The 17863-nt window shown below is 38.3% G+C and overlaps 1 protein-coding gene across 7 annotated transcripts in view; it reads right to left on the minus strand.

The window, feature by feature from the left end:
* CPEB3 (cytoplasmic polyadenylation element binding protein 3) overlaps window positions 1-17863 on the minus strand; it is a 113008-nt gene that overhangs the window by 69677 nt on the left and 25468 nt on the right. For 5 of the 7 annotated variants that reach the window (XM_063307382.1, XM_063307381.1, XM_063307385.1 and 2 more), the window contains one exon: window positions 4542-4701. In XM_063307382.1, coding sequence (XP_063163452.1) covers window positions 4542-4701 — 160 coding nt within the window. The remainder of the gene's footprint in view (window positions 1-4541; window positions 4702-17863) is intronic. The other 2 variants (XM_063307384.1, XM_063307383.1) reach the window with 1 other exon arrangement.

Raw genomic sequence — 17863 nt, forward strand, 5'->3', positions numbered from 1 at the left:
ACTCCAAGCGGGACCTCAGAGGCTCCTACGCACAAGAGAGCACCTCCCTTCAAAAAAGGTACACAGGCAGTCCTTGACTTACAACGGCAATTGGGACTGGAATTTCCATCGCTGAGCGATGCGGTCATAAAGCGTGGCCACACTGTTTAGCAACAGCAGTCCCTGCAGTCCCAGTTGCCATCATTAACTGAATCCCATGGTCATTATGTGAGGCAACTTCCTGCCAGCTTCCCACAACCAAAGTCAGTGGGAAAGCTGGCAGGAAGTTTCAAGTCCCAGGCCCACAGGCAGGTAAGTAGCTGCTGCCGGGTACAAGGGGGTGTGTGAGAGGTGCAGGTCAGGGAGGTTGTGCAAGAGGCATAGTGTGGGGAGGGTCATGGAGGGTCCGAGGGGATGAGCAAGAGGCATAGTGCAGGGATGGTCAGGGAGGGTGCACGAGAGGCACCATGCAGGTTGGGGAGGGTGTGCAAGGGTATGAGGGGGTATGCGAGAGGTGCAGGTCAAGGGGGGCATGAGAGGCACTGTGTGGGTAGGGGAGGGGGAAGTGCAAGGGGGTGCGCAAGAGGCTCTGCACATGTTGGGGAGGGTGTGGGTCAGGTTCGTGGGGGTGCACAAGTGGCAAGCACAGTGCAAGTGCAAAAGGGCTGGGGGAAGGTGCGCAGGTGAAGGAGACTTACCGCAGGATTTACAACCTTCCCTGCTGGCTTCCCCATTAACTTTCTGGGGAAGACGGTAAGGGGGGAAAGGTTGCAAATAGCAATCATGTGATCGCGGGTTGCTTGACAACCAGTCGTAAGGGGGGCAGTGACCAGGAGTAAAAGATGACTTGAAGGCACAACTCAAGCGTGTATGTGACCTAACCTAGTTTCTATACTTTAACTCAGGGTTTCTCAACCAGGTTTCCATGGAACCCTAGGGTTCTGAGAGAGGTCACTAGGGGTACCTGGGAGATCACGATTGATTTAAAAAATTATTTCAAATTCGGGCAACTTCACATTAAAAAGATAAGTTTCATTCTTTATTTCTAGTTTAAGAACACTATTAATGCATATATACAGGCCTACCCATGAAACGAATACAATAATTTTGTAACTTCTGGCCTATATTTGAGCCTGAATGTGCAGGGGTTCCTCCCAAGGCCTGAAAAATATTTCAAGGGTTCCTCCAGGGTCAAAAGGTTGAGAAAGGCTGATTTAAGTAATAAATATGTAAACATTTTAATATTTTGCTATTGCATATATTTGCAATTTATTCATATACTCATATTATGGTGCACAAATTTGTACTTAGTTTGGGAAAAGCTGCACAAAACAATTTTTTTGTACATGGCATGTCAGAGATTAGAAGGAATATTGGATGAGACATAAATCTAACTAACAGGTAAATAAAAGAGTGTTGTTATGCTCATAGTCACTAAGAGTTGAAGTTCACTTGAGGGTATCTTTATCTTTTCATGCATGTCATTTTATTTTAATCATGGTTTGCTCAATAAGCCTCAATGGCTGGTTCACATAATATGCTAAGGCAAAACAACACAAAAGATATTAAGAATTAGTATATCAGTGTCAGCCAATGTTAAGATACTAACTGTTCATCTTTAAAACTTTGGGATTATGAATATCATTAAGGTGTTGTTGGCACTGCAAAACAGATGAAGAATAAAAGTTTATTTAGACACTAATGTATTTTGCTATATAGTGCAGCTTCCTATGATTGCTAAGCTAATTTAACTATTCTTATAATAGTTCAACATTAGGGCAGTATATTTACTACAGTCTTCAGCATAGAACTTGACCAATACAGGCATCTTCTCCAGATCAATACAGGCTCAGCAAAATCAGTGTTCCTTATTTTATCTAAGAAGTCAGACACACATGCTAGGAATGATCCAGTCAGAGCAACTACTTTCCTTGCATAATTCCCTGGAATCAGAATCAGAAATCAGTCAAGGGCTACTTCAAAGAAGAGTAACTATTGAGAAATTGTCCCACTGTGCAATGGCACATAGACATTTTATCTAAAAGGTTGCACTGATTCTGAAACGCACCTTCAAGGTTTTATATCTGGCAAAGGATGTCAAACCTAACTGTGCATATTTGCTGTTCAGGTCTCCTCTTTTCAATCTTTATAGAAACAGAGGGTAATCAGACTAACAATATTTTAACTATTACTGTAGCAACAACTATGTAAAATGATCTAATATAGTTAGTATATTCTACCCATAAATTTGAAAGATAAACAGCTCTCCTAAAGGCACTACTATACTTTTCCAAAACGTCATCACACTTAAATATGTCTTGTTATAGTAAGATGTTGATCTCTCAAACTTTTGCACAGGCCTCACTTGGTAGACCATTCTTAAGGCTTTATTCAGAATGTAATACAACCTAACCAATGTTAAATGAATACACTTCCACTCAAAATGCTGCTTTACATCGCTGTTTCACCACACACTTACTCTGCCTCTGAAGGCACACCAGTCCCTGGGAGCATATTATAAAATATAAATTAAGTCAATTTTATGGGCAAACAAATATTGCTGCCCATAATGGTAGCAATTATACCACTGAATCAAAACCCTAACTCCAGGTTTTTACAGAAATCTGGCCTCCAGATTAAAAAACTTTTAAAAATTTGCAAGTCTAAGACAGCTGTAAGAAAAAGGCAGTGACTAGGATTTATGCATTTGTTTAGTTATTTGTCTCCACTGACTTTGGCATCATCAACACACATAGATATTTATTTTAAGGACCTAATATACAGGAGACCTGTAGCCTATGGGAATTGGAGGCTTTGGTTCTGGATCTCCAGAAAATAACAAAAGCATAATCATAATCATAATACAACAAAAATGCAAGGCCAATACTTTGTACAAACTTTTATTATTTCTGTCAGAAAAGTAATGTGCAAGAAGAGGATGAAAATACACAGTCAGAATGCTATAGCTCAATGGAAACTGCATTGGTGGAGGCTAGATGTGTATTTCTGTGCATGCACAAAATGGCAGATAAATCAGAACTGCATGTCAAAAACTGCTTTTTATTACATATAACAAATTCTGGCCTATTTATCAATTGTAGGTACACAAAATCATAGATAATGTGTTTGCAGATAATTATGTCCACCTATATGAAGAACTACTAGAAAATAGCAATTCAAAGCCAGAGAGTACCTCAGTTTAAACGAACTATCCAGATAGATATTTAAACCCCAAATTTCATAAGTCATTATTGTTTTTGAATATTTATGATATTTATTCAAGACTTTCATTGCTTACTAAAAACTAGCCGAACTGCTTGCTCATATGATTTATATGAAATCATATAATATATATGAAAACATATATTTAAAAAATAACGATCAACCTATGACAGATCTAAATCCCTCCCCTCCCCCAGATCTTTCCTCTGGACATGGCATATTTCCAGATATGTGCAGTCAAAAACTTAACTGAATTTTCCTATGACTCAGCCTTATGCTAAATTGTTACTTTAGGAATCACCTAAAAGACACCTGATCAGGTCATCCAAGGCAAAACCCTACTGGATAATCCAGCTTGGACTTCAGAAGGCTGTTGATGAGTAAATGCCAGACCCTGGTATGAAGTGAAAAGGAATCACCCTGTAACTAAAGTTTAAGCAGTTCAGTGTGGTAAGCTTTAGTTAGTAAATTCTGTTTTATTTTAAACTGCAACCAACCATTTCTGGTTCCCCTCTGTCGGATTATTTAAGAAATATATTGAATTGGGAATTGGAGCTGATTTAGTCATTTTTTCTAGCATTGAGAGCATCCTTACTCATGTGCCAGGTTGCACACTTACTGAGTTCTTAAGGATAGGGAAGGAAAGCTCTAGAAAAAGGACCAATCAAAGAGTCAGACATGACTTAACAACTGAACAACAACAACCTTTCATGAGGAATGACCCTTATGCCTTGATTTTTAAGCAGGGCAGCAACTGGGTGGGGCAAGCGGGGCATGTGCCCTTGGCGCCACGCTGGGGGTTGCCAAAATGACAAAATAGTATATTTTTGCTCCTCATCAACTCATGGAGGTGGAGCAGAATCCATGTTTGCCCCGGGTGACGCAGACCCTAGTTGTGGGCCTGTTTTCAAGCTTAGGTTTAACAGTTGTTTCCTTTGGAAGTTATATATGCAAAAGGTGCTGGCATCCTGTCTACCTCACAGGACTGGAGATGCACATGCCCCCAGTTTGTCACACATACCCTTTTCAAAACAGAATAAAACAAGTGCTTCAAAACTACATATATTCCTTTGACTGAAAATTTAAAGTTGAAGATCTAAAACATTTTGGGAGAAAAAAGGCCAATCATAGAATTATGATTAAATATCTAATTACATCATTAATCATACTGTATACTTACTTTTCACCTCAGTTAACTGAGATTCTGAAATCAAGGAGTAGCATTAACCATTTAGCAACTTATTTACTAGCAAAAAAAAGCAATAACATGTCAAAATGTTATAGCAGAAAAAAAGCTGTTTTTCTTTTAAAGCAAGTATGAACATATGAATATTCCTAACCTGTAAAATGATTCCTCCACATTATATCAGCGAAACTCATTGGTGGGCCACTGGGAGGGTAGTGTTTACCTTTAAGAGGTTCATGATCAGTCCTTATCATATCCATTAATGAGTTTTCCAAAGAGTGCAAGTTAAAAGTATCATAGGGCCGATTCCGGTCCTAGGAAAAAAACAAAACAAAACAAAAAAATAGGACTGTTATAAAATTGTCACTAAACAATGCAGACATTTAACACTTATACCACTCATCACAAATTATTGTAGGATTAGCAAAAATATGCAAAGCTCAAGTTAATAATACCTTTAAAAATGTTGAGAGCAGTAGGACATGTGAACAGGAGGCCCATGCTTATCCTTCTCCAGAAATGCAATTTACTCCAGCAAGTATAAATGTTCTGATAATGTATATTATTTTAACATGGTAGCACAAATGTATTTTTTCACTATCCAACTGCATTCTGAGGCAAAGCCTTCCATAAATCTTATTTTCTCACACTTACTGAGAAATCAAGACATTCTAGACAGCATGATCTATTAAAGTGTACTACAGTTGTTCCAATTGAAAAAGATTAAACAACTGACATCTAAATTATGTGATGAAACTGACATATATTCCCATAATCTAGAATGGGGCAAAAGAATCTACTCAATTCCTAATTAAATGAGTTTGTGTCAGGGTGTGTGTATTTGAATTTCATGTATACTGCAATTGTATTTCTCCCTCTTCAAAACCATCAACTGCCATTCTAGAGGCTCTTCCAAGCTCAAAATCACTTTGGAGAAAGGGACACAGTAGGCTGCAGCAGGTAACTTGTGAATGGAACATTGCTTGCATTTTTCTGCATCCAAGCTGTTTCTATGAAGGTTAAGAAGTTGAATGCTATACAGAAACAGATACTTAACCAAGATGGAATATTACATTTCAAAGTATGTTGATAAACAGAAGCAAAGATACAAGGTAGCCAAGTAAATAAAATCATCCTAATCTGGAATATATCTTGAAAATAATACTGTTTGCACCCTTGAGCTTGTTTGGAAGTTCTAGCAGGGGAGCGCAGCTATGGTATATCCTTGACCGAAGATTGGTACACTCCTTCTATCTGGGATGGTCATCCTCTTCCACCGAACGCGCAGCTTCGGGAGGGATGCACATGGAGCTGTGAGGGAGGAAGGGACACTTGCCTAACCAGCCAGATCAGCCGAATAAACCTTGGCGATCAACGGGGTGACAGATGTCGCAGCCAGATCACCCTCACATCCAACTGTTTGCACCCAGGGAAAGGCTCTCCACTTTCTGGTTGCAAAATAAGGCAATTATTTTGATACAAAACCCTTGGGTAGAGCAAAATTGTGCAAACAACTTGAGAGCAGATAAATGCACTGAAGCATGACACAAGAATGAGCAGCATGCAGCAGCTCTTGAAAATCCTTGCCAGGGATATTTTATTTTTTAGTGCAAGAACACAATGCACATAGAATTAAGTAATTAACACCCAAGAGACATTAACACTTCTTAAAGAAAATTAACCCAGTTCATAACATTTGGAAAAATACTTCCTTTTTGCTAAATTTTGGTATTCTCATCTTCCACAAGAAAATACAGCACTAGGCAACATTTACCAAGATCAACATGAAAAAAGAGATGTAATTTGAAGAACCACCTGATTCACACCATAACCATAAAATTATATTTACACACACACACACACAAATTCATTTAAGAGGAATTTATTTCCACAAATATTTGAACTTGTAACTAATAACCTGAAATTGTTTACTGTTGGAAAGGATTATACACAGAGTTATTCCTCTTACCACATTTCCAATACTTGTTCTGTATGTTTGGCCATTCCCCCCAAATCTGAACAATTTGACCATAGGAATGTCATTTTTTCTGCATATAAATTCCCAGTTAAAGCAGTGCTGATGGCATAAAACCCAAGTTTAGCAGCCAGGTGCACTTTCCAACAGCAACAACAAGGGTTGTAGGCAAGTATTCAGTGCTTGCTACTGATATAAGCAGAGAAAATACTACATTAAACTAGGCAAGTGACTGACAGGATTAAGGTGGGGATTGTTCACATAGTCAAATATTTTATACAGATATAGCCAAATATTTTATACAGATACAGCCAACTAGAAACTAAGACTATACACTGTTTTGGATGTGATCTGAAAGAGGTGTTCCTGAATACACAGAATTATAAACAAAACACTTATTTGTGATTCATTAAAGCAACCATATCTATTTCCAGGTTCCCATGCATTCAGAAACACTCTTTGGAGTTGGATCTAAAGCACTGCCACCCAGCCATATTAAAAGGTGACTAGAAAAACTGAGATTAAATTTGCTGATAAAGGGATCTGAAAAATATACCAGAGCAGTTCTTATTGAGGAAGAGCTTTTATGTACGGGAAGAATGGATCACCCAAAAGCCCCATGGAGTTCCACTGCCTTATGCTTAAAAAAAGTTCACCAGATTCTCTTGTGCCTTAGCTGAACCAGAAATAAATTTGCCCAAAAGCACAATGCACACAATGCTAAAATGGAATGTTGGAGCTGCTTTCAAAGAGGTACAGAATCTTCAATATAAATGCCCTGAAACAGCAGTTTAAATTTATCTGGTGGATTTGTAGCAGAGAAATAGTTCCTGTCAGTTTCCCAGGCTAGACAGTACAGTATTTCATAAACCATTGCTTGAAATACTGAGCTACACAGAAACATTTTGTCCTGGAAGTGACCAACACCCCCTACACACAAAACAAATACTTTGTATTTGTTACAAGCATTTTTACAAACAAACAAACAAACAAAAAACCAAGACCAACAGTTTCACCATGAAAGAATTTATCCTTTTAGCATATTTACAGAACTATATACATGAATATACAAAAGATAAAATATGAATAGATTTTAAACATATTCATTTCAGTTCAGTAGTTTTCCATTCAAAGTAATTATAATCTCATTCATAAAGCATTTTCCTGCCAATTAACTCGTTGGTGCCTTGCATAAAAATACAACAGCCAATAATGAAATTTATTACTAAAGAAGAAAGAGAAATGAATAAACTCTCCGTAGGACAAGCATTTAACGTATGGATGATCAATTCTGCAAACATCACTGCTTGAATTTTGCAAATGGATCAAGGCATAATACCCTTTAACCAACCACCCAATTTAAGCTTGCCGTAGCTGTTCCTCCTTTGGAAAAGACGGCAGAGGTAGCAGCCAACTGCATCAAAGACCGGAAGACCTTGGTGCACCTCTCCTCCTCTGGGAAATTACGCTGATTGTAGCTTCCTCCCAGAAAACTGTGAAGCTACCACTCCAGCCCTGTGATTTACTGGTAAGAAAAGGCATTCAAGGTGGCTTGGCTTAGAATATACCAACTCTTTTGCATAATCAAATTGTTTCTATAGTGAGCAATCAGATGCCTCAGGGTGTTCTCAAACAGAATATTATGGTACTTCAAACTGTTGCTAAACAGGGCAGTTGTAGAAATGGCCTTTCTAAAGTCCTCTCTTATTGGCCCTGCTGTTAATTCTTGGGAAATGCTGCACCTAAATCAGCATCACAAAGGATACCGGAGACTACAAAAAAGAAGTTTAAAATCAATAGTTTGTCAACTATGCCCAAGCTTTAGACCTAGCTTAAAAAGCACAGGAGGCCAAGTTAGTTACAGGTAACTGTGCCTCAGACATGACTGAGCAGAAAGATACTACACCACTGTAATTTCAAAGTCTACTGACTTAAAAAAAATACTAATCTATTGAATTTATTAGAAATCTCAACGGAGTCTAGAGATCAGAGGTAATTAAAGATTCCTTTGTTGGAATATGCTGATATATACTCTCTGAATGGGTCTTCTAAGAAAATCATATTCCTGAGACTTGACAAAATGGACTAATACAACCAAGAAAGAAGTGCTTAAGTCCCAAAAGCTCTCCAGTATGGTTTGAAAGACAAAAGATCTTCATAATATAAGCTAAATCACCATATTCTTTGTAGGAATTTGTATTAGAATAAGGACAAAATTAGTATTTGCTCCATTTCACTCTTTTTAGTATGAAATACAGTGACTTTACTTATTTTGTACAATGTAGGTTTCAGTGTGTTCTTAATGATCTTTCTGCCTTTTGAAATATAGCCAACTTCTCTAACATTCTCCCTACTATTGTCCTATATAGGTAGTCCTCAAGTTACAACCACTTGCTCAGTGACTGTTCAAAATTACAAAAGCACTGAAGAGTGACTTATGACCAGTCCACAAAGTTGCAGCTGTCACAGAGTCCCCACAGTCACGTGATCATGATCTGGGTGCTTGGGTGCCTGGCTTGTGATTATGACATTGCAGTGAGCCACAGTCATATGATCCCCATTTGTGATCTTCCCTGCTGGCTTTCCACAAGCGAAGTCAATGGGGAAGTCAGCAGGGAAGGGCACAAGTCACTACCGTAAGTTGCTCCTGCCAGTTTTTCTCCTGAGGAGCTCCACTAGAGTACAAGATCCAAGGATCTCCATAGCACCCACCTACCCACCCGCACTCTGTACCATGTGCCCACCTGCAGCACCCCCTGCCCACCTGTGCTCCATAGCACACGCCTGCCCACGCTCCATAGTATGTGCCCACCTGTGCCACCCTGTGCGGCTGCACTCCCTAGCACCCTCCTGTGGCACTCCCCCACCCCCCACAGCACCCACACACACACACGTGCTCCTTACCTGGGACTCCTGCCTCTTCCTGCTTAACAACGTGCACAGTCCTGGGGTTACAATGGCAACCGGGACTGCCAGGTTTGCCATTGCTAAGCAGTGCAGTCACGTAACATCACGCTTTACAACCGCACCCCAGTCCCAATTGCTATTGTAACCCAAGGACTACCTGTAGTAAATAATAAAAGAGCAAAACCCAAGCCAGTGTCATTCCAAAAGTTGGGAACTCTTCATGCATAGTCAAAAGGCGAGTGTATCCTATAGAGATAAGTAACAAGGGCAAGAAATAGCACAGATTCTCATATGAGTTAAACGTATAGGATATTTAATTGCAATTCCTACAATTTTCTGTTGCTGGAAGTAAAAATAGCTTCAGTAGTGAGAGAACTAAGACAGGTACCTACAACCTGAGATTTTTAATTGTCTGTACTTCCTCTGAGTTTAGCTTGGAAGTAAATACGTAAGACTATTTTTAAAAAAATGAAAGTAAGTGATGAAGTTCCTGGTAAATAAATGCTTCCTTTTATCAGTCTTGGGACGGAACAAGTAACATACTTTCTATGGTAGAAATAAGTATTTTTCTTTTAATTAATTTCAGCTGTGCATTTCTTCTCCCAGAGCTTAAGATAAAAAGGATTCTTTCTGGGACTCATGACAGCAAACCCTTTCATTTTAAAACTCAAAACAAGACCCTCTTCTCTCCTTCCTAACCCCCATACTACTGTCTTCCAGTTCCTAGTTTCCTAGTTTTTGTAGAGGCTATGATTTGTAGCCAATTGGTAACTGTTCCAAGCAATATTCTAAAAATATTTCAAATATTCAATATTCTTTCTTCCATTTATTTTTACATATTTTTCAATTATGACTGTTGACCTTTTTTGAAAACCTGTGCTTTTCTATTCACTGATCACCGCCAGAGAAACCTGAAATTGAGGAAATCTAATGAATGCAACTTATTTTTGCAAGAGATTAAATATATTATAGATTATTTTCCTAGACTTTTTGTTGGACAAAAAAGAAAAAGTAATTATTCTTACTTCTTTGACTATGTGCCTATTAATCATCTAGCAGACTTTACAACTGACTGAGCACTTACCAGTGGCATTTAAATTATGGTTATGTTTAGTTCAGCACCAGGGTTTAGATAAAAATCTGCTCACATATTCTCGTTTATGAATTGTTTAAAAAGTTTACAAGCACTTTCTATTCTGCAGATTAAATCGAGACCAGACTAAATTATTTTGCTGATAATTAAAAACTAATATCCAAAATAGCCCTAGACAAAGAAAAACCAAGGGAAGAGAAATCTCTGTATCTATATATTCTTGACTATGAAATAGGTAGGCTTACACATATATAAACTATATGTATCACCTTGATCCCCTTGATTGACCAGATTGTTGCCGGACAGAGTCCTGCTGGTCGCAAATATCAACTATAAATATGTTACATATATATAAACTATAAATATGTAAGATTACAATATTTAAATACTGTGAAATAATATTTAAATAATTGTTGATAGTAATACTTAGCTTAATGTATTCTAACAACATGTATCAGTATGTTGATTCTTTCTTCTGGGTGAGAACCAGAAGTGGGGAGGTGGTTGCTGGATACCCTGATGGCACTGAGAAATGGTGAAGCTAAAGTACCTCAGGGTGCCTGGCTTCCCCCCCAGGGGTGGCTGGTGAGGACAGTGGGAGGTTCCCGGTCTTGGGAATTGAGAGCCCTGGATATGGGGATGGGGCTGCCACTGGGGGGATGGGGGTGGGCCAAGGTATTATGATGCTGACAGGCATGGGGAGATATGGTAGGAGACAGGGAATGGGCCATTCTCAGGGAATGCAGGACTGTTGTTTTATACCAGTCTCATGTTCCAGCTCCTTGGTCTCAGCCCCGGTATCCTGTCAGCACACTTTCAGAGGTCCTGGCTTTCAGCTGCTACTTTTGAATGCTAGGTCAGTCTGTAATAAGGTCTCCCTCATTAGTGATTTAATCATTGATGAGAAGGCCGACCTGGAATGTATCACTGAGACCTGGCTGGGTCCGGAAGGAAGGGTAGCTCTTTCAGAGACATGCTCAGCTGGGTTTCGGGTGTGGCATCAGCCAAGATCCCAGAGCAGAGGTGGAGGCATGGTGATTGTCATCTGAGAATCTCTTACAGCCTTCAGGGGCACTGCACCACAGGTCACTGGATGTCAGATCCTGTTCATTAAGTTGGGTTCTAGGAATCTGTTGGGATTGTTGCTGTTGTACCAGCCTCCCTGCTACACAGCAACCTCCCTATCTGAGCATCTTGCCTCCATTTCTGGGCTGGCAGTGGAGTTCCCCAGACTCATGGTTCTGGGGGACTTCAATCTGCCTTCTCTAGGAGTTGGGGCTGTGGCGGCTCAGGAGTTCATGGCTACCATGATGGCCATGGGCCTTTCCCAGATTATCCAGAGCCCAACAAGGGACAGTGGCCATACACCCGATCTGGTGTTCCTGTCAGAGCAGTAACTAAGTGATCTGAAATTGGGGGAGCATCTGATGCCCCCCTTGTCATGGTCAGATCATGCCCTGATTACCATGGGATTCTGTAGTGCCACTATCCACTGCAGGAAGGCTGGACCCATTAGATTGGTCTACTCCTGGAAACTAATGGACCAGGATAGGTTCCAGAGAGAGCTGGGGGTTGTTCCTGCTGGTCTGATGCACAGTCCATCCAAAGCTGTGGTCGCCGCTTGGAATACAGGGACAGCTGAGGCTTTGGATCAGATCGTGCCCACGCAACATCTCCCCTCTCGGGGATCCTGGCACTCCCCATAGTTTAAGGAGCTGAGGTTGTTGAAACAAGAGAAGAAATGTCTAGAGTGTCGCTAGCACTCAACGAGCAAGAAACTTGACCAAACATGGGTTAAAGCCATCATTAAGGCCTACCTAGTGGCGGTAAGGGTGGCGAAGCATCATTTCTTCTCTGCCAGAGATAGCTTTTCCATGGCCGTTTCAGGTGACACAAGCCCTCCTGGGTAAGGGGGTTTGGAGAACCTCTTGCAAGGGTGTGTGGAGGAATTACCTCAATATCTGTCAGACAAATTCGCTTGGATTTTTTCTCAGCTGGGCACCAGCCTTGTTGCAGGTCCAGTGGAGATGCCTAGGGAGGAATCTTGCCCTGTTATCTAGGAACAGTTTAAACCTATTGGACCTGAGGAAGTGGTGGACCAGGTCACCCTAACAGGGCTGCTGTAAAAGTTAGGCACCCCTCATCAAATCTATTTACAGATTCAGATTAAGATAACAGTACACAAGGTAGGAGCAGCAGTTTGGACACCCATCTAGTTCATTCAGTGTTTTAAAAACTATATAATAAAGCTGTTAATAAGGCCCAAAAAGTAACTTGATAGCCCACATTACAGTTAGATAAAGACAAACTTTAGGAAAACAAATATTTTAAGTCTTTTAACCTCTCATGTTGTGATTGCTGCTCTGTCCAGTTTCAACAACCACAGGCTCCTCTAAGCAGCAGTATGAATATTTGGAAATGAGGCTCTTCTTCCTTTTTTGCCCACTGCTAGTGATAATATCTCATGTTCAAAAAGTTTTTGTCCACCAGCAGATAACTTCACATAGGCAGGTTCTGTTAACTTTTATTAATCAACAACTCAGTTTCTGTAACAGGCAGAAGGAATAACCTCGAGGAACAGGAGGAAGAGCCACAACCAAGGTAACAATCAGATAAAAGAAATCTAAGTCCAGGCCAGAACTGTAACCCAGGTAAGCATCTCAGACAAGACCTTCCCTAGTTCTCACAAAGATAAAGGGAGGAAGGGGGGAAATCACATTCAGACTTGCAAGATTCTGTTACTATAGCCTTATAATAAAACTAGTATTAGTATGCATGACTTTGGTTTCCTAGTCTGGTCTACCTTGAAGGCCTGACGGTTACATGAATATTGTGCAAATATATCAAGTAGAATGCATTCAAAGATATCCAAATTACGATTATGGAACTCATTAGTGGGCAATAACTTTTTGGTGGGCAAAAAAGGAACAAGAGCCAAAAATGAAGATTATTTATTCTTACAAATAAGGGGAAGGCTATTAAAAATTATTCCAGCTGTCAGAAATATTGTTAAGAAATTGAAGTTACATGGAACCCTTGAAGTGAAGCCAAGATCTGGAAGACGAAGAGAAATCTCTACTAAACCCAAACTGGTCTGTAAAACACAATGCACAAACCACTGCAAATCATCTGCAGAAAACAATTTAATTTAGACATTTCAGAGGTACCATGAGGGGAATGGGCTGAGGCCTTGATACCATCAGGTATTATATTGTAACTGTAGATCTAGAAAAAACTGACATCATACAGCTATCTACCCTTTTTTTAAAGAATGTCCTCCTGCAAGGTTAACTATAGAGTTTTTATCCTCAGTCTAACTGAAATAATCAGACCATCAATTTTATCTAAGAGTACTGTTTGACCTAAAATTCTCTTGAGAAGTTTGACTGGAAGAAATGGATAACCACTGGTTAATATTTTGAGGTCCTCCCAGTCCAGGAAAATTTTCTTAACTATCAGCCACAGAATATTGTAGACATTTGTTTTTTATCAGAATCAACTATGAGTGAGTCTTCATTTTCCCCCAGGCATTTTTTATTATTGTCCTTGATCGCCATTTTATATTCTGTATTCCATATTTATATTTTGTGCATGTTTTAACATTATGGGTATGGGGGGTCTGTTTATTGTTTTTTATTATTATTGCATGCCACCCAGAGTCCCATTGTTTGAGTTGGGCAGCCTTATAAATCCAGTAAACAAAGAAAATAGTTACAATAAATTTATGGCACTTTCATAAAAATCTGTAAAATGCAAATCAAGTGCAAATCAAATGTATAATTTCAAGATCTGTGCATGTAAAATCTGTTTGTGCAAAATCTGCCCTTCGAGGATTTCCCTTAATATTTTAAGAAGCATAATTGTTTATTGATTATTTTGTTCACTATCTATAAAAGTCTTTCAGACAATAGACTTACTCAAATTAACAATAAACAATGATTTAGCATTAGAGAAAATAGCCTAGGAACCCCCTGAGCTTCCTGCTTTCCCATCAAGTTGGCAGAAAGGATGTTATTTAAAAAAAGAACCTTTCTACTGAAGTTTTTTGTTTCATTCAGATCTAGAAAAACTACTGTTATTCTTGTCTCACATACACAGACACACATAGTGTATAAATCACACTATAACTGTCAAGATTTCAAGATGAACCAAGGTTTAGAATAAAAATATACTGGTAAACTGGTTAAAAACTGAAAAAAAAACTTCTAAGCTCATCACAGCCACAGCAGAGGAGAGTGTATGAACCAGAAACTCACTGAAGACCTGTTTACTACAGTGCAGCCAAAGCTACATATGTGTGTGTGGCAAAAGTATATAAACCTCTAGGATTATCAGTTCATTGGAAGGGGAAATTAGAAACAGGAATTTTAGTCAATGGGATTATCAGGTGTGGGTGTGAGAGGTCCTGCCTTATTTAAAGAACAGAATTCTGGGTATTCATTGTCAAAGATTGATCTTCACAACACAGGTATGTGGAAGTGTGTCAACAAAGATTTCTGAGGACCTCCAAAAAACAGGTGTTGATGTTCACCAGGCTGGAAAAGCTTACAGAATTACTTCCAAAGAGTTTTGACTCCACCAGTCCATTGTCAGGCAGATCATGTACAAATGGAGGCAATTCAACAACCTTGTTACCCTTCCCAGGAGTGGTCAGCAACCAAGATCACACCAAGAGAAAAGTGTGTAATACTCCGGGAGGTCTCAAAGAACCCCTGGGTAATGTCAAAGGAACTAAAGGCCTCTCTTGCATTGGTGAATGTCAGTGTTCATGAGACCACCATTAGGAGAACACTGAATGGTGTGCACGGCAAGGAGGCAAGGAGAAAACCACTACTCTCCAAAAAGAATATTGCTGCCTGTCTACAGTTTGCGAAAGACCATGTGGAAAAGCCAGAAGGCTATTGGAAGAACGTTCTGTGAATGAATGAGACCAAAATAGATTTTTTTTGGCTCGAATTAAAAGTGTTATGTTTGGCAAAAGTCAAACACTGTATACCAGCATAAGAACCTTATCCCATCTGGGAAACATGGTGGTGACAGTACCAAAGTTTGGGCCTGCTTTGCTGTCTCTGGCAAATTCTACAGGAAAATGTCAGGGTATCTGTCTGTGAACTGAAGCTCAAGAAAAAGTGGGTCATTCCACAAAACAATGACCCAAAACACACAAGTCATACAAACAAAGAATGGTTAAAGCAAAAGAAAGTAAATGTTTTGGAATGACCAAGTCAAAGTCCTGACCATAATCCTATAGAAGTGTTATAGAAGGACCTGTAGTGGGGCAGTTCATGTGAGGAAGTCCACCAACATCCCTGAGTTGAAGATGTTTGTAAGGAAGAATGGGCTAAAATTCCTCCAAGCTGATGTTCAGGACTGATCAACAGTTATCGGAAACATTTAGTTATAGTTATTGCTGCCCATGGGAGGCACACAAGTTACTAAAAGCAAAGGTTCACATACTTTTGCCATACACAAATATGTAGCTTTGGATAATTTTCTTCAATAAATAAATGAATAATTATAATGTTTGCCTCATTTGTTTAATTGGGTTCTCTAACTAGTTTTAGGACTTGTATGGAGAACAGATCACGTTGTATGTCTTATTTATGCAGAAATATTGAAAATTCAAAAGGGTTCACAAACTTTTTAAGCACCACTGTATTTGTTATGGATAGTCAAATGGATAAAATCTCTGAATAGTAGAATGTCAATATTAGAAGGTGCCACTTTAGCCAACAGAATTCATATTTATGTTATAAGAATACAAAATATGATTTAAAAATTAAAAGAACATATTATAAGACAAAGCTTGATAAGAACATGGAATTCCACAAAAACTTTATTCGGCAATCTAGCTTGTGATCTCACTTTCAAATGCCTTTTATTCTGGAAACAATTGTTGTAAGAAAAGTGTAATTATATCCAGACATTAGAAATAGACTAAAGACACAGCAAGAATTATTTGGCAAAGGCCAAAATTTATCATGGTTGCTGTATTTATAGATTGCTAGAAGAATAAAAAGTGACCTCAAGAAAGAAGGGTTTTTAAGACAAATGACAGAATTTGAAACGCTTATACAGAACCAAGACCACCAATTAGATTGGTCTACTCCAATGCAAAATTTTAAACAATTATATTACAACAATGGGAGGTCTTACGCAAAAATTAAATAAAATTTACCCCAAACTATAATTTAAGAGAAAATTAGTATTAAATGTTTTACAGATCATACATAGCTCTGTCCATAATTGCAAAAATAGATAAATCATATAATAATAAATGTTGGAAATGTGATAAAGAAGGAACATTTTGTCATATGTGGTTATATAAAAAAATTCGTAAGCACTAGAAAGAAATACACAGAATTATTTTAAAAAATTAAAATAAAGCTTGAATTGAAACCTCATTTTTTTTCTACTAGGAACTCTTCCAGAACAAATAAATAACAAAATATCACAATTTATTAAGATACATGCTGATGGTCACAAGGACTAATTTGGCCCAACATTGGAAAAAAGACAGTTGACAATATCGGATTTGGAAAGCAAACTTGGGGAATACACAGCAATGGCAAAATTAACAGCATACATCCAGAACAGAAGTTGAATTAAATTTAAGCAAGAATAGCTTCCCTATATATTTCATGTCACACAACAAGGCAAACTCAGATACTTAGAGTTCAGTTTTTATGGGAAATCTTTGATGTAAAGCAAGAAAACAAAGGGAATTTTAATATTTATAAATAATTTGATGTAATCACCAGTGGGGAACAAGGAACAAGAGAGGAAATCTAGAATCTAATATTATTTTATTGATGTTTTTAGTACTCATTTTTTAAATTTTTCTATTAGATTTTGTGCATTTATTTCAGATAATAATAAATAGTGGTGACACCAATATAAATATTACTGTTTAGCATTTTGTATTGATTAGAATTATCTCACAAGATAGTTTTATATATTCAGTTAATCATGGAAATAATAAATTTTAAATTTTATGACAATTGTAAGTTGTTTATTTACTGATATTTTATTTTCCATCCACAATGATTTGTCTTCTTTTTTTTCTTTTATGTTATTCATTTATTTTATTCTTTAAATGTTTTAAAACAAATACAAATAATATTAGGCCTGCTGTTTATTAGTGAAGCTATTACTTTATAAACAAGACTCAGCATTAATGGTACATAATCATACTTACGACATTTTTGCCACCTAGCAGATGATCCTATGCTGTACTCTCAGAACTGTGCATGACCCTGCAGTAAGTCAGAACATCCCAAATTGGACACCTCCAGCTCTGCATTTGAAGGAGCATGTGATTCAGGCTGACAGCTTCAAAATTACCTTGTTGAACCTCCCCAGTAATATTTGAAAAACAGGTTACACCCTTCTCGAACAGAAGAGAGCTAAATACTATTTGCATTTTCAGTATACAAATAAAGACCTATGCAGAGACTTTGGTCATGAAACATTTTCTCTCAATCATTTTGAAGAATAGAAA

The sequence above is a fragment of the Candoia aspera genome, chromosome 6, assembly GCF_035149785.1.
Source record: "Candoia aspera isolate rCanAsp1 chromosome 6, rCanAsp1.hap2, whole genome shotgun sequence".
In the NCBI taxonomy this organism is placed as follows: Eukaryota; Metazoa; Chordata; class Lepidosauria; order Squamata; family Boidae; genus Candoia; species Candoia aspera.